This window comes from Leucopleurus acutus (assembly GCF_964270905.1).
Source record: "Leucopleurus acutus genome assembly, chromosome: 16".
NCBI classification, from domain to species: domain Eukaryota; kingdom Metazoa; phylum Chordata; class Mammalia; order Artiodactyla; family Delphinidae; genus Leucopleurus; species Leucopleurus acutus.
This window is the reverse complement of record NC_139158.1, coordinates 59,371,318-59,396,276: the sequence shown is the minus strand read 5'-3', so window position 1 is coordinate 59,396,276 and position 24,959 is coordinate 59,371,318. Positions and strand designations below refer to the sequence as shown.

At 52.9% G+C, this 24,959-nt stretch overlaps 1 protein-coding gene across 1 annotated transcript in view; it reads left to right on the top strand.

Annotated features, from left to right (window-relative positions):
* The first annotated feature begins 845 nt into the window (after nucleotides 1-845).
* The window catches only part of LOC309973307 (tyrosine-protein phosphatase non-receptor type substrate 1-like), a 42,729-nt gene continuing 18,615 nt past the window's right edge, over nucleotides 846-24,959 (top strand). The window contains exons 1-3 of the mRNA XM_082857481.1: nucleotides 846-920; nucleotides 1,775-1,862; nucleotides 19,635-19,988. Of these exons, the coding sequence (XP_082713607.1) occupies nucleotides 1,784-1,862; nucleotides 19,635-19,988 (433 nt within the window). The 5' untranslated portion in view covers nucleotides 846-920; nucleotides 1,775-1,783. The remainder of the gene's footprint in view (nucleotides 921-1,774; nucleotides 1,863-19,634; nucleotides 19,989-24,959) is intronic.

Genomic DNA, 24,959 nt, shown 5'->3' with positions numbered 1-24,959 from the left:
TATTTACAATTAGCAGAGGGTCTTGGTCTCCCTTCCCTTCCACAGTCTGGAGCCTTCTTTGGCCAGGTGACCAGAGGATTCCCACCTGCTATCTCTGGCCTGGCTGCTATTGGGTACACAGCTTTCCCTCAAAGAAGGGGAGAAACAGAGAGAGAGATTGAGAAAGGGAGAATGGTTGCTTTTTTCTCACCAGCAGGCTCTGTCCTGTCTCCAGACCTCTGGCCCCTGCTCTCCTCCCATCCCCTCATCTTCCTCACCACCGGCCATCTTCCTGAAGCCCAGGCCTTCAAGTTCCCCCTGGCCCCGCACCCCTGCCTGGGCCTTCCGCACCCCTGAATCAGCCATCCTTGACAGAGAGGAACCTCGCTAAAAGAGCCCACTTGCCCAGGGAGGCCCGGACCCTTCCCTTCGGGTTTCCTGGCCACAGCCCCTCTTCTACTCCCTCTCCTCCCCGCGAGCTTTTCCAGGCGGTACTGAAGTCCTTCCTACACACACGCTATTTTTGTACCATCACTCTCTCCTTCCTCCCCCCTTCCCCCTACCTTCACTTACTTCCTGCTTTTCCTTCACCTCGGCCCAGCTCTGAAAGAATCGGGGCCCCTCTGGCCCTCACCCACCCCGAGAGGGGCCTTCGGCTTTGGGGCACAGGAGCAGGGCCACTGGGGAGGGGCGAAAGGCAGGCTCCCCCTTCATTCACTCCCCCGCTCCTTCGCCGCCTCCAGCCTCCCGCGGCCGGAGTCCGGAGGCGAGGGGAGGCCGGCCGCAACTTCCCCAGTCCACCTTAAGAGGACGATGTAACCGGCTCGCGGCGCTGACCTTAGAAAAACAAGTTTGCGCAAAGTGGAGCGAGGGGCCCGGGCTCTGGGCAGCTCCGGCGGCTCTTCCACCGTCTCGCAGCCCTCGCCGGCCCGGCGGCGCAGGTCCGAGCCCGGCTGGCCGAGGGAGGGGGCGAGGGGGAGGCGGTGAGGGGGAGGCGGTTCGGGGCCCGGGGCTGCCGCGCGGGCTTCTGAACTGGCATATTGTCGGAGCCCGGGCTCGTCCAGTCCTGAGCCGAGAGGGGCGCCCCCGGCGGGGGCCGCAGCCTGGGCCCGGGCCGGTGTGCGGGGGTGCCGGGGCCGCGCGCGCCGCCCTCCCTCCCGGGGCGCGCAGCCGGCGGGCGTTCGGCTGAGGTGCCGGCCGGGCTGGAGCCCCGCAGCTTCCCGCGCGGCCGGCGGGAGGAGGGGGAGGGGAAGGAGGGCGGGGGCCGTGGCCGGGACTGTGGGCCAGAGGAGGCGAGCCACGGCGCCGCAAGGAGCCCGGGCGGGGCAGGTGGGCAGCGGCGGGGGCGGCCGGGCCCGCTGCCCCTCGCCCTGCCCTCGCGTCGGTCCTCCCTCTCCCGCGCTGTCTCGATCTGCGCGCCGCCTTGCTCACTCCGAGCTCGCTCGCTCGCTCGCTCTCTCCCCCTCTCTCGCCTCTCTGTGTCTCTGGCTCTCTGCCTGGCTCCCTTGGGTCTGTTTCCCTCTCCTGCCGCTTCTTTCGGGCCGTCCCTGGCTTCGTTTCTCGCGTGCTTGGGGTCTCTCCCCCTCTCCGCCTCTCGATCTCTCCGGGGGGCGGGGGGTTCTCCGAAAATCGCGGCGCTAACGGCGGCTCCTAAGCCGCTCCAGGCGCCCGTACCGGGGAGGGGGGGGGACCCGGCCGCGAGGAGAGGAGAGGGGGGAGCCTTAGTCATTTCCCCGCTCCAGTCCGCGCCCGCCCGAGCGCGCACTCACGGCCGCTCTCCCTCCTCGCTCCGCAGCCGCGGCCCATGGAGCCCGCCCGCCCGGCCCCCGGCCGCCTCAGGCCGCTGCTCTGCCTGCTGCTCGCTGCGTCCAGCGCCTGGTCAGGTAAGCACCCCCACCCCCCACCGCTGCCGTCCCCAGATTGCGGGTTCAGGCCTCTCAGACCGCCACTCGGCTAATGTCGAGCAGTATGGGGGAGAGGTGCCCGTAACCAGGGTTACAGATGCGGAAACTGAGGCCCAGAGAGGGACAACGACTTGCCCAAGGTCACACAGCCAAGGATGGAACACAGTCTCTCTCGACCCTGACTGTGCGACACTATGCTGGGCACCAGGACAGACCCAGATGAGTTGGTTCACCAGCCCCTGCCCAATCTGTTGGCGGAGGCAGGCTGTCAGAAGCTTTCAGAGCAAGGCGCCCCTGGCTTCTCTAGAAGCTCTTATGTTTTCCACATGTTTGACTTCAGGGTCTAAGAGAAGGGGCAGAGGTCCTTCCAGTACTGACGGGATGGAACAGAAGCAGGCTGTTGCAATTAGGGAAGAGTGAGCTATCCCTCTTGTGCGCAGAGTAAAACAGTGTTAGTATGGGGGAGAGAGAGGAAGGGAGGCCAGGGTAACCCTGGGGTGAGCTGCTGCAATCCACAGATCCTGATGTGGAAACACGGCGGATTGTCCCCGTGGTTGCCAAAGCCTCTTGCTGGATGGTCGTGCTCCCTGCTGCTCTCCGGCCCCTCCTCCTTCCTCCTCCCTTCCCCAGGCTTCCAGGCAACTCCCTGCAGCTCAGGTGCTCTGTGGGGCTGTTACCTGTGGCTCTGAGCGTGTCTTTTTGTTGGCCTACATCAAACACCTGGCTGTATCCAGCAGGCGGGCTCAGAAGTCTACCGTGTGTTCGCCAAGGGGTGAGGTCACCATTCAGGAGCCTGCTTCTTAAAGGGGTTTTGCAGCACCCTGAGTATCCTGGGAGGGGGTGGGGGGTGGAGAAACTGCGTTAAAGGAGTTGTTGGAGGGAGAATGGGGATCTTGTTTTTTTGGCTCCTTGAAGCCGTGTTGTCAGCAGAGGGGTCTCTGCACCTCCCCTCCCCTGAGGAAGGAGGTAAAGATGAGCTCAGTATGCACCTCCCCCCTCCTGCATTTGCCTAGAGACTGGTAACCATCTGATAGCTGTGAGAAACGGAGAACTAGCAAACAGTGGGTGGAGGGAGTAGTGGGGGTGGACAGCAGCTTCTCTCTGCCCCACAGTTTCCCCTGATCCCCGGAACCCACGCAGCCATCCCGCCACCTCCCCTCTCCCAGTCTTTCAATTACAGTTGGGTCCTCGCTGGACAAGAGGAGGTCCTGATAGATTTCATGGCTCTCTGGTGAGCCGGTGGCATCTCCGATCTACTCCTTCCTGCCTGAGCCGGCCATTTACACCCAGCAAAAGTCCGAGGCCCTGCCCTGCCGTCCTTCCTGGCCTGGAAGTGCACGAGGGTCTCTCTCAAGTGCTTAATTTTCCTGAAGCAGGGAACTGGGTCCAAGTTAATTTCTAAATGTCTATTCCAGACCCTTCTCTAACCAGGACCCCGTGGTTCCATCCCTGGCAAATGAGGGGTGATGCTGATTAATGAGTGGGCAGCTGCCTTTCCCAGGGCTACCTGGGAACACCAACACCCTTCTCGGGAGGAAATTCTCCCCGTTTTGCCTATAAAAACAATCTATAAAATGGTAAAGTTTAGGCCATAAAACTTCTGTTCCAATCCATTCAGTATCAATAGCCTGAAAAAGTGGGAGCAGCAGACGGGCAAAGATTAACTTTGAAATAAATAAATCTTAGGAGGTAAGAATAAACTTCTTGGTTGAGGGTGGTGGGGAGGGGGTGTCACCGCCAGAGCTCAAGCATCCCAGCATCCTTCACTCGGTTCTACGGGGTCCTGGTCACCCTCGCCCGTGGCATGGAATTCACCTGGTCTGGCTGAAGGATGGGCCTTCAGACCCTTCTCCCAGGGCTCCAGGCATGGGCTTTATGACAAAGCACAAGAGAGGCAGGACAGAAGGGCAGGAAGGTAGAAGGAGGCAGTTGTCCAATCTTCTAAGAAAATGGATTTGTTTGCGAAACTCAAATGTCAGGCTTAGGAAGACAGCTTTGGATTGAATGACTACTAGTGTCTCTGGCAGAACTGTCAGCCTGGGCAGTGTCACATGACTGCTGTGGCTTCACATGATCACTGTTTGGAGGGGGCTGGTCATGGGAATTATCTTGGTTGGGGGAGACAGGGAAAGAAGTTTCTAAAGATTGCTCTCAGCACAGATGCTGCCAAAGGGAAATTCTGAAAAGAGGCGGCGAAGTCACCAACCTGTGTTCTTGGAGCCAACGTGAGGCCTGTTTCCTCAAACAGCTTCACCGAGGGAGATCGTGAGGCTGGCAGAAGGGCAAGGGGCCGGGGTGGGGACAGCTGGGCAGCCGGATTCTGCAGCACAGCAGCGGTGCCTGACACTGAGCCTGCAGGCTCCTCACTTTGGCCCCACCTAGGTCTGGCGACCTCTGGGACCCCTGCTGAACAGACTTCAGATAAACCCCCATTCACTCCTCGCTCTGACTTGGAGAAGGCCAGGCCAAAATGGGGGTCAGGCTTTGGGGGACAGCTGGCCCTCTGCTGAACCTCTCACCTGTCGGAAGAGGGTAGCATGCTGGTGACTCCTCTGTACTTCCCTAAGTGGTGAAGTTCATCTCACTTCCTGTTTCACAAGAAGAGAAAGGGGGGCGGAGTGCTTGGCCCCAAAGAACTCAGTCTGTGGAAGGTCCTTTAAGGCCTTGGTGTTCTCTGGGTACTTTCTTGCCATTAATTATTCCTTTACCAACCCCGTGGAGACTCGTGGTGTGATTCATCCAGCATGTATGAAGTCCTGATGGGAACCGTGTGTTGAGAGAAGGGAGGAGAACCAATGTTCCTTGAATGTTACCTGTATTCCAGGCTGTGTGCTGAGCGCCTCATCTGCGTAATCCCATCAATCAGCGAAGCAAAGCATGAGTTGGCTGTTATCCCCATTTTGCAGATGAGGAAAATAAAGTCCAGAACTGGGGAAGTAACTTGTCCAAGCAGTAAGTGGTAGGGAGCCTGGATTTTGAATCCTGGCCTCATGGCTAGGCAGCCTTTGAGGGAAGAAATTCAATGACTTAATCAGGGTTACTTAGTCCAAGCTGAAGAGAACCAGAGGGGCCCCCACCCAGCTCAGACAGAGGTTTGTGGAAGGGTTCCTTCTGGGGCAGAAGTTGTTAACTGAGCCATGGTCATTTCTCTGAAAGCGCCCAGAGAATGCAAGCACTGGCAGCCCCTTGGTCCTCATAAACGACAGCTCTGGGAGCAGTGTGGCTCCCATCAGAGCCCCCGATCTGGACAGCCGAGCTCTGGAGGCCCCAGAGCTGGAATCTTCCTCCCTGCATCTTCCTGGTGCCCTTTGCGACAGATGGAGAGGGGGTGTGTGAGAGGAAGGCAGTCTAAAACTGTTGTACAGATCCCACACACGCTCGCTTGCTGCTTCCAATGGCTCCGTGCGACAGATTATTTTCTTATTTGTAGTCCTGGACTGATGGAAGGTGCCCCCCGCTCCGCCTCTTTTTAATGTGCTCAGATTTCTGGTCTGTCAACACAATTCTAATCATGTCACTCCCCTGCTCAAAACTGTTGAGTGGGTCCAAGTTTTCTTTTTTTAAAAAAAAAAACCTACAACAAGGCCTGGGCTCCCTCCCTGACAGGCCCTATTCCTCAGCTACATGTTTTCCAAAGAGCTGACCTGTTGAGATGCTTCTAAACGACCAGGCTTCCTCCCTGCAGCCAAAGCTTTCCTGGCAGCTCAAGTGCATTGGCATCTAAGAGACCCTGAGAAGGCCTGCAGTTGTAGAAGCCCCAGCCAGGCCTTGTTTGCTCCAGGGTTCCCTAGACATATGAACAAGAAGCATTGGGTTTGTTTAATGCCCATTAACACGCGGCCTAACCCAGTTTGGTAAATGCCTTCGTACAAATCCACACCCTCAGCTGAACTTTCTCATCTCTGTGCTTTCACTTATGCTGTTCCTGCCACCAGAGATGCCCTTCCCTGTACGTCCCTATCTTCATATGTCGGAATCCTACTCAGCCTTCCATTTGTGCTGCCTCATGTTCCGTGGGATCTCTTCCTCCTCTGAACGTTCACCCCAGGATTTATCTAAAGCTACTTATCACTTTCCCCTTGCTTTATCACATATGAGTGCATGTTTAACTCTGGTTCACATAGTGGTTCTGCATTGTAGCCTCTCCACATACAGACACAGCATACCCTACCTGGACAATTTGTTGAGCTCTGTGTTTCGGTTTCCTCACCTGTAAAATGGAGTTGACATCAACAACTGTATTTCAGACACTAAGTCAGCCAACCCATGTATAACACTTGAAGCCATGCCTGGCAGGTAGTAAGCGCTCAGTACCAGTTTACTGCACGTTACGTTCAACCAGTGTTGTAATCGTCATTGTTTCGTTCTCTGGGTATTCTCATCTATGGGAGTGGGACTGATGTTGGAAAGCACCCAGCACAGCTCCTTGCACACAGTAGGTGCTCACAGAACAACAAAAGCTGTTGAGAGTGAACACGAGATTGGCACTTTTCCCTGTGGCTTTTGTGCGGTTGGGGAGGACAAGTTGCGCAGAGACCGACCAGCTGGTGTGATGGAATAGTTACTGGGACTGAGCGGCCACCGTGGGCACAGCCTGCCTCTAGGTGTCTCTGTCCGGATCCACAGGACTGGAATTGCCGATTCCTAGACCAGGAAAGCAGGAGGGGGCCTGAGAGAGCCATCAGTCAGCACCTGTTTGTGCAGCTGAGAAAACTGCAGCCCTGAGGGAGGAAGGGACCGGCCAGGCTCACACAGCAGGTCCCTGGCAAGACCTGGGTGGCATGCCAAGCCCCCTGTCATCCAGGCCAAGGCTCTTTAAAACTGAGCTGTGCTGGAAGTTTCCATCGTTAAAGCTAGAAATCTGACAGGATCCCAAATTCCCTGGAAAATATCAAAGTAATAATAATGGGAAACATTGTTTCTGGCCACTTACTGGGCTCAGCACTGGGCATGTATGATCCCAGTGGGACTCACAGTTACCCTGGGTGATGTGCATGGTTGTAATCAAATCCATCTGACCAGTGAGGAAACTAGGCTCAGAGAAACAGAGCAACTTGCTCAAGGCCACACAGTAAGTGGCAGAGTCAGGATGACCATAGCACCCATGATGTACACTCACTAGGCGTCACCTCGCCCTGACAGGTAGAAACACTGAGGCCCTGGGGTACTGGCGTCCTGCCCTCTTGGCACTCCTCGCATATTTCTGTCAATCAGTGTATCCTTCTGGGAGGCAGAGGCGGCGGGTGTCCCCAAGATGTGTTTCTGTCCCATACTGAAGAAGGAATCATCTGTTTTCACAACTGAAACTGCTTTTCTGTTAACTTGGGCGTTCCTGGGACAGGTCTTTTGATGGAGCCCTCCGCAAGGTGGATTTTCCCTGCCAGGTGTCCTGCCAGGCCCTCGGTCCAGAGAGATGCAGAACAGCTGAGGTGGAAGCTGGCCATTCTACAGAATTGGTTCTTTGTGTCTGTGAGATTTCCTGGCACGTCCGACTGGGGGCGCAGAGTGTGAGATGGCTGCAGAGTAAGCCAGGAGCTGAGGGAGATCAGGTGCCCAGATCAGGGGGAGATTGGAAGCCAGGAGTGAGAGATGAGCCTCTAGGCTAGGGGCCCGGAGCCGGAGCGTGTGGGTGACGATGCCACGGTGGGTTCTAGTGCCCTCATTCTTCAGAGCCCACATTGTCCTCCAGAAGTGGCGGCCCATGCTGGAAAAAAGTAGTGCATGGTGTGCTAGGGACTAGCTGAGCTGTGAATCTGTGCTGCCTCTTCCTTATCTTTTTATTTTGGAAAATTTCAAACATTTGCGAGATGAGGAATGGTGTGAGGAACCCCAGCTTCAACAGTCATCGGCCATTCATGTTTCACCTGCCCCTCATTTTTCTGGGGATGGGGGGAGGAGGGAGGATTGTAAAGCAAATGGTAGACATCAGGCATCATTTCATCCATCAATGCTTGGATGTGTGCCATTGTCTAATCCTTACACTGAGCCAAAAAGCATAGAATCCTTCATCCCCATTTTATGGATAAGGAAACTGAGATTCCCCAAAGCTGAGTTGGACTCCTCCCAAGGCCACATAACCAGTGAGAGTTAAATAAAGCTGGATCCAAGGCTTGGTTTACTCAACCATTTTTCTGTCCTTATTATGGTCATTTTAATTACAAATATTCATTCAACAAATATTTTTGAGCATCTATGTGCCAGAGGTGGCTCTAGGTGCTAGGGATACAACTGCAAACAAACAAAAATACCTGCTCTCATGGCACTGACACTAGTGAGGAAGGAAAAACAGACCCAAGTAAACATTATGTCAGGTGGAGACAAGTGCCGTGAAGAGAACTAAAGCAGGTCGAGGGAATAGAAGGTTGAGTGGGGAGAGAGGGAGGGCCTCTCTGAGGAGCAGAGGCCTGCATAAAACTGAGGGAGCAACCATGAGAATATCAGGGGAGGAGCAGGCCACACAGAAGGAGAAGCAAGTGCAAAGGCCCTGAGGCTGGGATGGGTTAACTGTGTTCCAGGAATAGCCAGTGAGTCTGGACTTAAGGGAGATAGGCAGTAGGGGAGTTAGGAGAGGTCAGGGCCAGACCAAGTAGGATCTGGTTCACTGAGCACTTGACATTGAACATGTGAGGTCATGTGGTATGATCACTACTCTGTACATCATCTCATTTAATTCTCACCACACAGTTCTGTAAGATGGGAACTGTTATTATACCATTGGACATATGAAGAAAGAGAGATTCAGAGAGGTGAAGTGACTTGCCTAAGGTCACACAGCTTATAAGTGCAGAGGTAGGATTTGTGCTCAGACCACTAAACACTGTAGCATCCTCATCACTGCTTTCCTGTTTTCACTCTTACCCCCTCCAGTTTCTTTACCCATAGCAGCTGGAGTGAATCAAATCCTCTTTGTCCTTCTCCAAACTTTTCAGTGGTTCCCACTCTGCCCTTAGAATAAAATCAAACTCCTTACAATGATCCATGAGACATGGCATTTTCTGGACCACATCCATCTCTTCAGCCCCAACCAGTACCACACTTGCCTTCCTCCATGGGCTTCAGCCACAGCAGTCTTCTTTCTGGCCTTCATATGCACCAGCTGCTTTCCTACCCCAGGGCTTTTGCACTTGCTGTTCTCGCCTATTGGAACACCTTCCTTGGTCTTTGCATTCTTCAGGTTTCAGTTGCAATCTCACCTCCTCGGAGATGCCTTTTACAACTGCCCCATTCTAAAAGTGGTTCTGCTTGTTATTCTCTATCGTGGCACCAAATTCGTTTGCACTCCTAACCATTTCTATATTTGTTTAATTATTTCAGCCCTGTCTCTCCCACTAGAATATAAGCTACATGAGAGTAGGAACTATGTCTTATTCACTGCTGGGCCTCCTGGGACCTTACACAGGGCCTGGTAACAGTAGGCAGATTAATACATATTGGTTGAATGAAGAAAGACACTCATTTTAAAAAGGGAGCTCAGAGCCATGAGGTCACACAGGCAGTAACCCTGGTTGGAAAGCAAACCTGTGCTCTAACCACTACACAGTCCTACCTCTGTAACGGGGGCCATGACCACACTGCAAATCCCTGCCTATCGTGCTGAAATAGGGATCCCTAAAATATCAGGAAGCACAAAATATCAGTGCCAGCTGGGATGGAGGTCGGGGCCCAGAAACCCTGGGATTGGTACTTAAACCCTGGCTATATAGAACAGCTTGCCCCAGTGTAGACACCCTGGTGAACGAGCAGGCAAACCATGAAACATGACACAGTTCGTGCTACGCCCTTTTGGCCTTGATTTGGTTTGGAGGGCCTGACTCGGTGCCAGCCTCCCCCAGTGGGTCCTTCATTGCACAAGGCTGTGTGGTGCAGTGGGTGAAGTTGTGGGTGGAGTCGGACTGCTCCGTAGCCCTGTGACCTTGGCCAGGTGGCTGTACCTCTCTGAGCCTCAGTCTTGCCCTCTGTGAAGTGGGGGTGATGACAGCCTGTGTTGCCGGGTCCCTGCGGAGGCTGGTGAAGCCTGTCGTGCTCCTGATGACACCCGTGCTCAATGCTCATTAACCGTCATTACTGTTACTGTTATCTCTGTGTGGTCACCATTTTATGGTTGGAGCTCTACAGAGCAGGTGGAGGTCCTGCTCCATCACTTACCAGCCAGGACTTGGAACTCACTACACTGCCCCTCTGGGCCTCAGTTTCCCCTTCTGTGAAGTGGAGGCTCAGCTTGGCTGCTCTCCTGCTGGTCCCTTCCAGCTCAGATGCTCCAGCCAGGATGCCTCTCTCACCCTTCATCTTGATGGTACCCCAGACTCCCTCTCTAGCAGGGGAGGCAGTGGAGAGGTGCCCACTTTGGGGCACATTCCTGAGTGAATCCAGCATGTGCTACTTCTTGGCTGTGTGCTCTGGAGCAGGTGTCTTGCCCTGCTCTGAGCCTCAGTTTCCTCATCTGTAAAACGGAAATGCTACCACTCTTTCCTCCTGCACAGGGACTGTTGAGGGCTAAGGGAATTAAGAGCTGTGGAAAGTGCTTTTGTGAACTGCAAAAAGCACTATAAAAGGCATCAGCGGATAGTGTCAGCTTGGGGAAAAATCTTGTCCAGAGACGGTCTGCTGTGGGCAGCAGAGTGTGCTGAAACCTTGGCAAATGTCATTTAATAAATGTGCATTCCTTTTAAGGGGGCCTTTATCTCAGCTGGGAAAATGTGTGTACGTCCTTGATAGCCTGAGAATCCAGAATCCTGAGCCAGAGGGGACCCAGTCACAGGGGGAAGAGATCGCACGTGACTGACCTCAGTGTTTTGAGTCCTGCCTCTGCCCCTTCCCTGCCTCTCAGGGTCTCAGCGTCCTTACCTGTAGGAAGGGGCTGGTGACAACAGCACTTGCTTCACTAGGCCGTCATGACAGTTAAATAAATGAGGGCTCCCTGTTATGTGACCTCATCCACACGTTGTACCCATGAGACCGTGGCCGGGCAGCACCAGGGCCTGTCCTAGAGTAACAGCTGGGCCTGGAGGTTGGAAGGACACCGCCTGGGTTCTCAGCCTCTCCAAGCCTCACTTCCGGTCCTCAGCTTCTCCCTCTGCAAAATGGGGAGGTGGGAAGGAGGTCCTTAGGTTGTCAAGGAAGTGGATGGTGGGTGTTAGTGCCCCTGCATGCTCTCCCAGCCTCACCTGGCCCCCACCAGGCCTGGCGAATATGAAGGGTGCTTACAGCACACACGTATCCATAGTTCTTTCCCTGCTGCTTTGCAAAGAGGGCTGCGCAGCGAGCATTTCTTCATTGCCTCCAGATCCCGTCTAAACCTAGCAAATGCTCACCAGGGCTCTGACCCTCCCTGCCCCCCCGGCCTCCCACCAGCAGCGCATATAGCCTGCCCACAGGTCCAGCTCCAAGTGGTCCTGTGCAGACATTGGGGCAGAGCTAGTTCTGCCTCAGAGAGAATCCTTAGCTTCTCAGGCTTAAGGCTGGGATCCTCTGTCATCCTCTTCATCCTTAAATATCCACTGCATGGTGACACTGCCCTGCACGAGCGCTTCCTCTGTGCCAGGAGCAGCACTGAGCTCTTTACACACATTAGCCTGTTTCATCCTAGAAGAGCCCTAGTGTTATTATTATTATCATCATCATCATCATTCTCATTCTACAGATGAGAAACCAGAAGTCCAAAGGGGTTAAGACACTTCCTGCGGTCTCATGAGTGGCAGAGTTAGAATCCAAACCAGAACATGCATTCAACAAATGCCAGGCACTGGTATAAACCTGAAGGAAACTGCAGGGAACAAAACTAAATCCCTCTCAGAGGGCTTATAAGTAAATCTAGGGTAGGGAGATAGATGCTGATGAAATTGACAAATGCTTGTCATATGTCAGGTGATATGTATTGTAGATACAGGGTGATATGTGTTGTAGAAAAACAAAGCAGAGCAAGGGACATCGAGGGGGGTAGTGTTTTATATACCACGCCAAGGAAGGCCTCTTAGGCCAGAAGGAGGTGAGGCACCCAACATGCAGATATCTATTCAATGAGAGTGCCAGGCAGAGAGAATGGCAAGTGCAAAGGCCCTGAGGTGCGTAGAGAATCTGGCATGGTTGAGAGCAAGACTGCAGGGCCCTGGGGGCCACCGCAAGGATCCTGGGCCTCACTCTGAGTACAGTGAAGGGTGCAGGAGGGTTTTGCACAAAGGAATGATGTTACCTTAGGTTTTAGAGGCTCCTCTGGCTACAGGGAGGATACATGTTACACAGAGGTGAGGTGGAGCAGGGAAGCCGGTTTGGAAGCTGAGATGAGGATCTAGGTGAGGGACGGTGGTGCAGTAGAGGTGGTCGGGAGAGGTCAGAGTCTGGCCAGATCTTGGAAGGTGAGGCAGCAAGCTCTGCTAATAGCTGGCTGTGGGTCAGGAGAAAGATGGGAGTCGAGGAAATGTATAGATCTCAGGCCAGCTCTTCCAACCACTGAACATTTGGCCTTGGGGAGAGAGACGATGGTACCCCCTTGTTTACAGGTGAGAAAGTGGAGGCTTAAAGAAAAGTGACTCTACCAAGTCGCTCCACTAGGGCTGACATATAAAGGTCTTCTGGCCCCAGAGCCCAAGCTATGGACTGTCCTGGCACCTTAGGAGTTTACCTGCTGCATGGAAGGGGCTACCAGGGTCTGCCCTTTCCCTGCAGGGGTATGGACAGTACCCAGTTCTCTGAGTTGCCTGGAGTGGGGGTGAAGGAGAAAGTACCCTGGGCCCGCTGGGCCCTCCCCCACTTTATTCACAAGGCCATGTGTATCCTCTTTTGTGCTGGTTCCAAGGCAGGTGCTAGTTTCCACCGCAGAACCTGGGGCATCTCCGCCCAATGGGTACCAGTAGACTGCTCCCAGTGATGACCTGCTGTTCAGATGGTAACTGAAGCCATCCTTTCAGGTGCTAGGTTAGCCCAGTCCCTAGCCCTTCCCCAGCTTACTCACAGCCATTGAGCATGTCCCAAAGACTGTGCCCTGGTCCCTGAATTGTGCCAAGCCCTTTTCTCTCCTCCTCACCTTTGTGCAGAGGAAGAAAAGTTCCACCTTCCTGAATGCCTTCCCTTCTCCCCAGCCTCTGTCAGCTTTCAAGATGCAGCTCAGGGACCACCACCTCCAGGATGTCTTCTCAGGTCTCACCCCTCTTCCAATACCCTATCCCCAAGCCTCTTCTTGCTCACTGATCACCCGGCACATGATCATTGCCTGTATCCGGGACTCTGCCCCGCAGTGGTGGGGATCCGTCTTACTTGGCTCTGTGTCCTGTGGCATCTAGGACAGGGCCTAGCAATAGAGTGAGGTTTGAAAGGGCGTGAATGAATCATTCTGGCTCCAGAGGAAAACCAGTGCCCCAAGCTCCCCAAATGGGAACTGCAGAGTCTACACAGCCGTCACCCATGCAGCCCCCTCCTGAATGCATCCTGGGGACCGTCTGCCCCACCCAGGGTCATGAGCTTCAGCAGGGCATTCCAGGCTGGCTTCTTTACCACTGTGCCCTACGGTTAGCATCCAGTCAGTAGGTGCTCAGTAAAGGTTTGAGTCTCTGGTCAAGGGCAGGACCCTGTGCCAGGGGCCATGCAGCACTTTCCCACCAGGAGCCAGATTTGAGGGAAGCATCTCCGCTGCCCTCCTTCCTCTCTCACCGCCCTGTGTGTGCCAGGCATGTTCACCACTGGGTACACTCACACACTTGGATGCATGGACACACGGTGTACACAGACAGTGGTCTCACACACGCTGGGCCCCTGCTCCCCAGCACTTAAAGCACACACACCCTCACATTCACACTCATGTATACACCATTTCCATCGCACACGTGCCCTCCCTGCGCGCGCGCGCACACACACACACACACACACACTTGTGCGCACATCCCGCTCCTATCCTCCCCTACCCACACACATATTCTATGCACCCACATGCTCACACCCCTCCCCGATATCTGTCTGTTCACACCTTAGGTGCAGACAGACCCTCTCATGCCACCAACAGGTTCACACCCACATTCAGATACTCTCCTGGGCACAGTTCATGCCCTCCTCCTGCCCCTGGTCCCTGGTCCTCTTCTGACACACTTCTGAGCTGCACCAGAGCACGTTCCTGCACATACGAGCATCTTGTGCACATGCCCACCCATGCACATGTGTGTGAACACTTGTTCTTGGCGCACTTGTGCACTCGTGTACCCACTCCTGCATCTGCCCTCTTTCACTCCTGTGTGCATACTCCCATCCACACTCCTGCACTACACACTCTCGTACAGAGACATCAAAGATACCAAAGGCAGCACCTGATGAGGTGCTGCTGTGTTGGGGGGATAAACCAGCAGCCCCCTGAGGATGGCCGAAAACGATCGAGGTCAGGAAAGGGGGATGCTGAGCTGTCCCAGCTGTGGGGGCCGCGGTGGATGCCATCTTGGGATGCTGAGCCCTGGGCACTGCCAGACCTCCGGCCTCCTTGAGTTTGTGGAAATCTGAGGGGTAACCTCCAGCCTGTCCCCAAGACCCCTGCCCTGGTGACCCACTGCTTCCAGGAGCAGGCAGGCTCCCATGCAAGTGGCAGTGAGCACCCATCAGGGAAAGGCTGGCTCTTGGGAAATGTGCATTTCAGCTTTGCCTCTGCATCTTTATGAAGCAGGAGGAATCACACCCAGAGATCACAGTGGCCCTGTTTCCCTCCCGGCAAGTTTCAGTGCTAAGTTGATTTGTTTGTTCCATTAGAAAAGCACCCATGCTTATTTTTTCACTTCTGATGAAATTGTTTTCATCTTTTCTTTTTTTTTTTTTTCATCTTTTCTTAATCTCAAAAACTACACATGATTGTTGTACAAAAAAAAAAAATCAAATATTTTTCCAAGTCCAATGGTCAGGTTTCAGTCCCCATCTTATTTCATCTCTCGCACCCTCCTTGGCCTATTCGTGGAGGACAAAGTGGGTGCGGTGGGGGGAAGCAGGTCATGGGGAGGGGGCAGGAGATGGGGTCAGAGGTGCCAGCAGGAGTCCCTGTCTAAAGGGTTGAGGCTCAGTCCAAATGTAGCATTGGAGTTGTTTCTTTAAAGTCTATCTTGTCTGCTCGTGTGCAAGCCCCATGAGGCCAGGACACAGCCGTTCTGCAGCCCTGAGCTGAGGGCCTGGCTCACAGCAGATCCTGGTAATTCATCACTGTCCAGCCATGCTGTGAGCTCCCTGCATCCTGTGGACAGAGTTCCTCGTACAACAAGTACACGGGGCAGTTCCACCCACTGTGCTGACTTCTTCCATTAGATAACTTACGTGTTTTATTTCATGGCTTAATATTCTTCCAAAAGCAACAAATGTTCACTACAAAAAAGAGAGAGAGACTTCAATATATTATTTGCTATAAAATAGAAAATATGCCTATCCCCGTGTCCACCCTGGTCCACGCTGGTCCCATTTCCCAGTCGTAACTTACCTCAACATCGTGATGTTAATCATTCTAGGCCTTTTCTCTAGACGATTAGATCAGTCAGTCTGCAGACGTTTATTGAGCACCTGTTCTGCGCCAAGCGCTGTTATTTTCTTATTACCGAATGGGATACTGTAAATATTCTTTAATAGGCATCCAGTTTAGAAAATCTGAAAATACCCAAAATAGAAGGAAAAAAAGGAAAAACCCATTAGATTCATGATCCAAAGAGATTCATGATCCAAAGAGGGTTGTGTTTTATAGCTTTGTATAGTACCTTGCAGTTGTTTATTTATACGTAGTTTTAGTTTACAATGTCATGATCATACTGAAAGCAGTTTTCCTGCTTTTTTATTGCACAAGTAACACAAACAGAAGACGTAAAAGCAAAGTCCCTTGGAAGTCTACTACTCACAGTTAATTACTACTAATCTTTAATATCAGATATACATTTTTTTCAAAACTAGAAGTTTAGGATCACACTGAAAACATCACTCAGGAACTGACTCTGATCTTGTAGTCTATTTCTGTGTCCATAATTATAATCCTTACATGTAGGCTTGGTCATCATGTGAGTTCATCATCAGGGGATCAGCAGCCTCCTTTTCTTGGAAATTAGAATATTTCCAATTTTTTATTTTTATAACAACACCTGAATGAATGAAGCAAAATGTTTGCACATATCCTTAGTAACCTGAGTATGATTCTACATATTTATTCACTCATATTTTAACAACATCAAAACGTTGATCACAGTTATCTTTGATGGTATTCTATGAGATTATTATTTTCCTTTTATACTTTTTTGTTTTCTCTAAATGCTTTGCAATAAACAGATTTTATTTGCTAACCACAGTATCATTTAAAATTATGCCATGCAAAAATTTCCAGACTGCTAACAGTTTCACAGTGATGGTTTTTTATGGCTGCCTGTAATTCCATCTAGTGGACAGGCTACTGTTCACTTAACCTTCCCCTGTCATTGGCCACTTGGGTTTTTTCCCAACTTTTTCAAGATCATTACATGGGAACCCCACTCCATATCCGGGGTCATGTCCTCATGGAACAGCCCAGCAAGGGCTGGAGAACAGGTCTCACACCTGTGGTACCTCCTGCCACACTGCTTTCCCAAAAGGATGCGCCACTCTCCACTCCCACCAGCATCATGTGACGATGCCCAGCTGCCCTCCTCTCCCAGAGACAGTTGAGGCTGCTAAACCATCGCTTTCTCTGCCAGGAGGGCAGGAGAGAGCGGGAAATGGGTTTGTCAGTGATGCCAGCGCGATGACCCCAGGCCCAGAACCGCGGGAGTGATTTTTAACAAGGCCGATTCCCAGAACAGAACCTGCCGAGAAAAAGAAAAGCAAGCAAGCGAGGGAACGACTCTGCTGGAAACACACACACACAAGCAGATTAAAATAATATTTGGCACTTCTGTCGCACTTTTAAAATTCTTCAAACGCTTTATAAACACTAGCTAATTAATTAAGCCTCCTAAATCTGGCTGCAGTTGGTAGAGAGAGCTTGAGAGGAGCTAAAAAAGGCGGGGCGGGGGGGGCGGCCCCACACAACTCCAGATTTTATTGTGGCCTCCTGGCTGTGACTGCAGGCCTCCGGCTGCACAAGAATAGCCCTGCCCCAGCCGCAGGCCTGGCTCCGCACCTCCTCTTCTGCTCCCGCCTCCCTCGCCAGCTGCTGACTCACTGCCCTGTGCGGTGGTATTGATAAGGATAATAATAACCACCATTGACTGCGTGTCTATGGGCCAGGCACAGTCCCGGGCTCCAGGCTCGCCATCTCCCAGACCTGCCTGTGACAGCCCCTTTAACAGATGAAGAAAGAGCCTCAGGGAGAGGATTTGCCCAGGAGCAAGTGAAATCCCTCCTTCCTTCATTAATGCGTTCATTCAACGTGTATTTATCAAGGGCCCGGTGTGTGCCAGGCAGTGTTCTAGGTGGGGGGCTGGAAACACTTCCTTGTGGATCCTTCGTCCTGCTTGGGGGGAACATGACAGTCCAGAGTAAATCAAGTATATAATAATGTATCTGTGGTAATAATGGGAACAGAAACTAAAGTTTAACCAGCACCTGTGCTGCAGGCACTTATGTCCAGCTGTGTCCTCATGACTGTCTCGGGGGTGTGGGTGCCAGTACCCCACTTCGTGGGTGACGGAGTGGAGGCCCAGGGAGGGCGGGTGCTGAACTGGCTGAGGGTGGACCGTGCTCTCACGCAAGCCTGCTGGCCCCAGCGCCCGTGCTTCCTGCCAGTGGCGTTTCTAGTCCAGTCTCCACTGTAGACGCAGCCCTTCGGGGATGGTCCTGCTGGGTGCTCATGGCAGCTCTTGATGCTGCCCGGGGTCTCTCAAGGTCCCTTCCTGCCCCTGTGGGCCTCCTCCGTGTGCCTCTCACACACCTGGTCAACAGTTCTACCCCAAGCCCCTGTCCTCTGCAGACAGCGGTTTCTTCCCTGCACCATGAGGGTCAGGCTGTCCTCAGGCTGCCACTCTGCATTTTCACTCACTGACCATGAGAAACGGGCGATCCCTGGCATGGGAGTCAGGGCTGGGACCACAGGAAGGGGATGAGAGGCCTGTCCCGAGGCCCTGGGCTTACCTGCAGTGAAGGAGTCTGTGGCTGGGTAAATTCACAAGGTCTCTCTCCAGCTCAGCCGGAGGTGAGGGGCTGCTCGGGGCAGCAACTGCAACCCTGTCCAATGTACAAGGCAAGGTGGCCTCGGTCAGGACGGGACAGGGTCACATCAAGGGTCAGTGGAGCAACCAGGCAGAGACCAGTTGGCCCATCTGCACCTCTGCCAGGCTGCTGCCACTCCGTGTCTCTGTCTTATTCTCTCTTTCCCCCCGCCTCCTTCTCAGTCTCTCACTCCATCTCTGTCTGTCTGCCCCTCCCTCTGCCCGTCTCTGTGGTTCTCTCTCTGTCTCTGTGTGTGTGTGTATGTGTGTGTTTCTCCAAGGTCTTCATGATCTGTCCTTTCTGCCCACCCCACACCTTGTTCAGAATCAAGGCCCTGGCTGCACCTCACTCCAAGCATCTACAGCACCTCTCACAGCATCTTCACGAGGCCTGTCCATCTTCCTCCTGTGTCGCCCTCCCTCCCAACCTCCTCTACTGGGAGTCCCTGTTCATGTGCCCCAGTCCTCTCCAATTTGGGGCTCGGGTCCCTCCCCACCGCCAGCCTCTAGGACCCCTTCCAGCTGTCCAGCCTGGGAGCCCTGGAGGCCCGACCTGGGTCCAGCCCCTGTGTGTCCCAGCACCCAGCCTGGGCCTGGCCTGAAGGAGCATCAGCGAGATCTGGTGGGAGTGAAGTTTGAGCAGCTGACCCTCCTCATTTATTCATTGTGTGATGACAGTAGCTTCCCCTGTGCCCAGCTTGGTGCTAAGTGACTTCTGCGTGTGATCTCATTTTCTTTTCAGAACACGCAGAGGCCTGGGGGTGGTCTACCCATCTTGTAGATGAGGAAACTGATACTAAAGCAATGCATAATCAGGTCATGGGTGAATAAAAAGTGAGCCAGGTCTCAAACCAGTTCAGATGGCTCCAAAGACCAGACCCTTCTTTTTGACACTGTCCTGGCCTAGGCATGTTGTTTGTTCCTACCAGAGATCCATGGAGACGGGCCCATAGTAACTGACAGATCAGGAGACTGAGGCTCAGAGGGCAGTAAAGGGACCCGCCCAAACTAAAGGTATCAAGCAATATCAAGTGTGCAGTTATCGAGCGTACTCACAGGCCTCCCTATGGGATCTTCACAGTTGCCTGAGTGATAGCCAAGGTCACACAGCAATAAGCCTTGAGCTGGGACTCACACCCAAGTCCTTGTACTTCACAAGTCCACGGCCCGGACAAGCCCCAACTGCTGAGTACTTTTCCAGGGCCTGCTTCCTGAGCCAGACCCAAAACAGAATCTAAACTCCTTATGGAGCCCCCCCGCACACCATGCTGCCACCTACCTCTGAGCCTTTGCCCAGGCTGCTCCCCCTCTCAGGAACACTGTGCCCCTTTCTTTATTCCTGATAAATTAAGATTTGAATTGAGAGCCCAGTTCTGACTTGCAGAGCAGGCTCAAGTACTCAAACCTACTCTCTGCCACATCATTTAAGCTCTCCGTGCCTCCCTTTCCTCTCTTGTATTAGGGTCTCACGTTACAGGCTCATTGTGCAGGTTACATGTGATACACGTGCAAGGTGCTGAGTTCAGGTGTGGCTCATGGTGCACTAAGTCAATGAAAACTGTTGTTGATAAACACTTGAGAAAACCTACAGGATCACCTAAGGATGAATAAGTAACTGGATTGTGTTTCCCTCCAGGAGTGGCAGGTGAGGACGAGCTGCAGGTGATTCAGCCTGACGGGTCAGTTTCAGTTGCAGCAGGAGAGACGGCCACTCTGCGCTGCGACGTGACCTCCCTGCTCCCCGTGGGGCCCGTCAATTGGTTCAGGGGCACAGGGCCAGGCCGGGAGTTAATCTACAGTGTCAGCGGAGTCCCCTTCCCTCGAGTAACAACTGTTGCAGATACTACAAGGAGAAACAACATGGACTTTTCCATCCGCATCAGTAACATCACGCCAGCAGACACCGGTATGTACTACTGTGTGAAGGTCAAGAGAGGAAGCCCTGACGTGGAGTTTAAGTCTGGACCAGGCACTCATCTCACTGTGAGTGGTGAGTATGGCCTGGGTCTCTTTTGTCCCCCTGGTCTGTGACAACAAGTCAACAAGAATGCCCTCCACCCTTTGAGAAAAAAGAAAAAAAAAAAGGATCAAGTGCAGCAGTGGGTGTTTATATCATGATCTGATTTCACTCCCTTCTACAGATCAGGGAGACTGAGGCCTGCAGAGGTCATGCTACTTGCTAAAGGCCCCACAACTGGGAAAGCTGGGAAAAGTCTGGAACCCCAGTCTGCCTGGCTCCACAGCCCTTGCCTTTTCCATCCCGTCTAGCCCTTTGGTTCCAGGGCTGAGGGAACTGAAGGTCTGAGCGACTTGCCCCGTCACAGCCCAGGTATCACCTCCTGCCTCCAGAGAGTGCTCCCCTCAATGTGGCTGAGTCTTGTCTTTATTCAGCACCTATCGAGCACCTACTGTGTGCCAGGCCCTGCTCCAGATGTTGTGGAAGCAGCAGTGAACAAAGCAGACAAGGCTCTTCTCCCGTGGAACTTATGTTCTCTCCCCTTCCAAAGAGAAGTCTATCCAGGGCAGGGTTTCTTTATTTCCTCTTCAGAAACATCACACTGAGAAGAAATTCCTAGAGGCATAGGTTCTGTGTTTACTCTGACGGCCCGGGCTAGAGGAGATGCCCAGAGGTTGAGTGTTTCCTGGGGGTCTGTTGGGAAAACCCTCCTGTGATTCAGGGACCGACTCACATAGTCACTGAAGGCTCCCAGCAGAGCTGGGTCATCTCAGAATGTCCCTCCCCAGGGAAGAGGTTCCCCATGTGGGTGACTTAGGGGCTGCCCCATTGAGGTAGCAAAGGCGCTCATTTAGAGTTTTCTCTCAAGAACCCTGGATCCTCTTCCTAACTCCTGAATCCTGGACTGTGACACAGGGAGGACCTTATACACCATCCAGTGCAACCCACAACGTACACATGGGGAGCCTGAGGCCAAGACGTGACAGGGACCTAGACCACAGTCACATGGTCAGTGAGGGAATCCTTCCAGAACCCAATCTGTTTCCAGGCCAGACTCCTTCCTGCACCACCATTGGAACTGGTTTCATGGAAGAGCCTGGCACATAGAGGGGACAAGGTTGAAGGTCCTTGAATTAACCATTGAACAGGGAGCCTTTACATAGGTTTCCCCAAGGTTCAGAATGCCCCTCACATTCAGGCCCTGAGGCCCAAGGTGACTGGGAACCTCTCCCTATTTTTAGCCACAAATCCCTCATCCCATATCAGCACCTGGAGCTGCCCAGTGTTTCAACAGCTGCAAAGCACTCAGCATATGGAGACAGCGTCTGTCAGTCTTTTGTTGACAAATATCAAATTGTTCCCAAACTTCGGATATCAGAACAGCACTGCAGTGGATAATCTTGTCCTGCATCACTGTACTCAAGTGGGAGATGCCCGCTGGAAGTGGCCTTGCTAGATCATGGACTATGTGTATTTTAATTCGTGTGGATATTGCCAAATTTCCCTCCTAGATGTGGTAGCAATCGAATCTCCCCATTACCCCTGGACGTAGGGAAGGTGCCTTTATCCTGACTTTGCAGCTATTACTAAACTTCCCAGCTGGTGGTTCCTTGCTCAGCCAATCACAGCTAGTAAGTGGCTCCACCGCCACTCAGATCTGCTGCCTCCCAGGAGGCTGCTCGTCCTCGTCCCCAGGCCGCCTGCCCAGAGGATTCCCTGGATGAGAAGGGAGCGAGGGGAGGGGACCAGGGAACAGCAGCCTGACAGACGCTGACTCTTCCACATGGCCTTTTCTCCCTATAACCAGTGCTCAGAAGGAAGGGCTGTCTGTTTTCCCTTCTACAGATAAGGACACTGAGGCTCAGAAAGGGATGTGGCTGGTGAGCAGGTAGGGGAGCCAAGACTGAACCCCCAGCGTCCTGACTCACACCCTGCTCTCTGCACCCTCACTGTGCTTGTCAAAGTTTAGAGACAGCTTCAACCCTCTCCTATAAAATCCTGTATTGTTCTGTTCTTCAGTAATAACTATGAGAAGAAGTCCCGTGTGAGAGGCAGGACTACCTTTACAACCAGATCAGACAGATACTACAGTGTCTCATGATGTGCTGAATGTTCCTAAAATGCAGGGCTCAGCACACTTAAAAGCACCAGGAGTTTTTCTCTCCGTTGTTGCGATCTTGCTTCTTCACTAGGCCTCATGGGGGAGCAGCTCCGGGAAGGGTAGCGTGGACAGCACAGAGAGGGGCCAGTGCAGTCCCAGCAGCACCATGCACGCCCATTCCTGGCTCTGCAGGCCGAGGATGAGGAGGGGGAGGTGCTCCCTAGAGGGCGCTGGGGGCCCCGTGTGAGCAAGGGTTCGTATTCTAGACTCAGGTGTCAGGGGCCCATGTCTTCCCTTGTTGCTACAGGGTCCCCAGGCCTGGGCACTCAGAGGCCACTCCTCCCTGTAGTTGCTTGAAGTCAAGAATCTCAGAGGGAAAAGGGGAGGGTGGTGGTCAGCGTGGGGCTTGTGAAGGTGGGGCGCTTGCTCTGCTGATGGCCATGAAAGCTTGGAGGTGACAGGAAACACTTCTGGGGCACAGTGGGCAGGTGAGGAGACAGTCCCTTCATTTCTCTCAGCCTCAGTTTTCTCATCTGTAAAATGGTGATCATCATGGTCTCCTTTCAGGAGAGTTGGAAGGATTTGAGGTGCTCTGTCTAAATCACCAGCACAGAGTAGGGGCCCCCCAGTCGAGGTGTTTTTTCAAGGCTGTGACCCAGTTCCCTGTACTGGGCCCCATTTCCTCACGTGTAGAAAGAGGATAATCACACAGCCTTTGCATTATGTCCTGAGGGTACAACGACCTGGTGACAGGACAGCCCCTCAGGGAGCGATGGTGCTGGCCTCCCAGGCTGTGTGATCTTGGGCATATCTCAGTTCCCTCTAGTCCTCAGTTTCCCCATCTGTGCAATGGTGGTAATCACGCTGCCTTTCAGGGGTCTGTGATGACTGAAGAGGATCTAGGAAGCCCTGGATGGGGTGGACTGGGTGTCACTGAGCTCAGTGCACAGCAGTTGAGAGCCTGGGCCGAGCCCCCCCTGCCTGGGCCTCCATCCCAGCTCTGCCCCGTCCCGGCTCTGGGACCTCTGACAAGTCCCTCCCCACACTGGGGCTCAGTGTCCTCGTCCATCAGTGACAGCACCGCCCTTACAGAGCTGCTGCAGGGACTGAATGAAGGATACATGTCAAGAGCTTAGAGCAGAGCCTGGCACCCGGAACGTGTTCCACCAACGAGAGCTCTGATGTGCTGGAGCCAGAGGACCTCGGATGGGTCACTTTCCCTCCAGGACTAAGTACAACTGGAGTTGGGGTGGGGCTGGGTGCCTTTCAACCTCAGCTGCTCATTTGAATCACCTGGGAGACAGGGAAGAGCTCCCGTGACCCTATCCCCACCCTAGAAATTCTGATTTAATTGGCCAGATGTGGGCCTGGGCAGGTGAGTGTTTTAACTCCTGCAGAGGATACTGGTGCCCAGCCAGGACAGAGGAGCCCTGATCTACATGTTCTCTGAGGTCACAGAGGGAAGGCTGTGGTTTTTCCCTGACAAAGGTGGGTCCCCCGTGGTGCCTGAGTTGTAAGAACACTTCTTCCGGGTGTGGGTGCTTCAGAATAGTCCAGGACAGGGACAGCTTTTAGGAGGCCCAAAGAAGTCAGCCTGAGTGGAGAAGCAGAGACACCTCCCCGGTGAGCTCATCTGGGCTGAGAGGGGCTTCCTGTGCACTCAGACCACCCTGTTCAGACCCGAGCTTCATCTCTGGGGAAACTTTCCCATATTTTAAACACGTGTGTGTGTGTGTGTGTGTAAACAGGTGCTAGAATCCCTGTAGACCCTCTCTGCTCAGCCCAGAGCCCTCCTGCCAGTACACCACAGTGACACTGACCAAGTCTAACGTGTTCCCTCCTTTCAGAATGCTTCCAGCTTCTGTAAAGGGCTGACCTGCAGGAAAATGCCTATGATCCCTTGTGTGTTTTGAAAGCCGGTTTCCCCAAATTTTTCCCTGAGGGGATTATTTTTAAAAAGGGGGAGAGAATCATAATTTGGTGGTTTCCTGCTCCTTTATTCATGTGGATTTTTCATGGCAGCTGCAGGGAACAAGATTTGAGACTTTTCTTGTTTTTTCCATAATACTTTTGTTTTGCCTTCTTACTTAGAGAATAAATACATAGTTTCAGACCTAGGAATGACCAGATCTTATGATTAAGATGTTATTGTATTATTGATTAAGCAACTATATGCCAGGCTCTGTGTTTTACATACATCCTCACTCATCTTACCAAGTGGTGCTTTATCCACTTTGTCTAGAATCAGACACTGAGGCTTAAGTAAAGATCAGAGACCCTAAAATCAGTCAGTCCTGTGGGCAGTGAGATGAGCTCTGACCTTTCCTCGCTGGGTGTCCTTGGCCAGCTGCATCCTCCCTGAGCCTCATCCCATAAATGGGGCCACTCTCAAGCTTCCCTCTCAGGACTGATGTGGGGAATGAGAGAGCTGAGGTTCCTGGAGGAATCAGCCGAGCACCAGGCTCCCCAAAACTCTCTATAAGTGCTAACTGATCACAGTGTCTGCTCCCTTTACTTACGTCCAGGATGCTGGTGTTTCTATGACTTGATTTATTCAAGTAACACCTCCTTGCTATGTCCTCAAAATGTCTGATGAGTTTTAGGAAGCAGGTTAAATATTTACAAATGCAAATATTTATAATAGTTGCTGTCTGCCAACTTTTACAGGAGGTGTTACGTAATAACGAACAATTTGGAGACACCCTAGAGGACCCTTCTACAGGGAGAAACTGCCCTCACTTTTTTTTATATATATAAATTTATTTATGGCTGTGCCGGGTCTTCGTTTCTGTGCGAGGGCTTTCTCTAGTTGAGGCGAGCGGGGGCCACTCTTCATCGCAGTGTGCAGGCCTCTCACTATCGCGGCCTCTCTTGTTGCGGAGCACAGGCTCCAGACGTGCAAG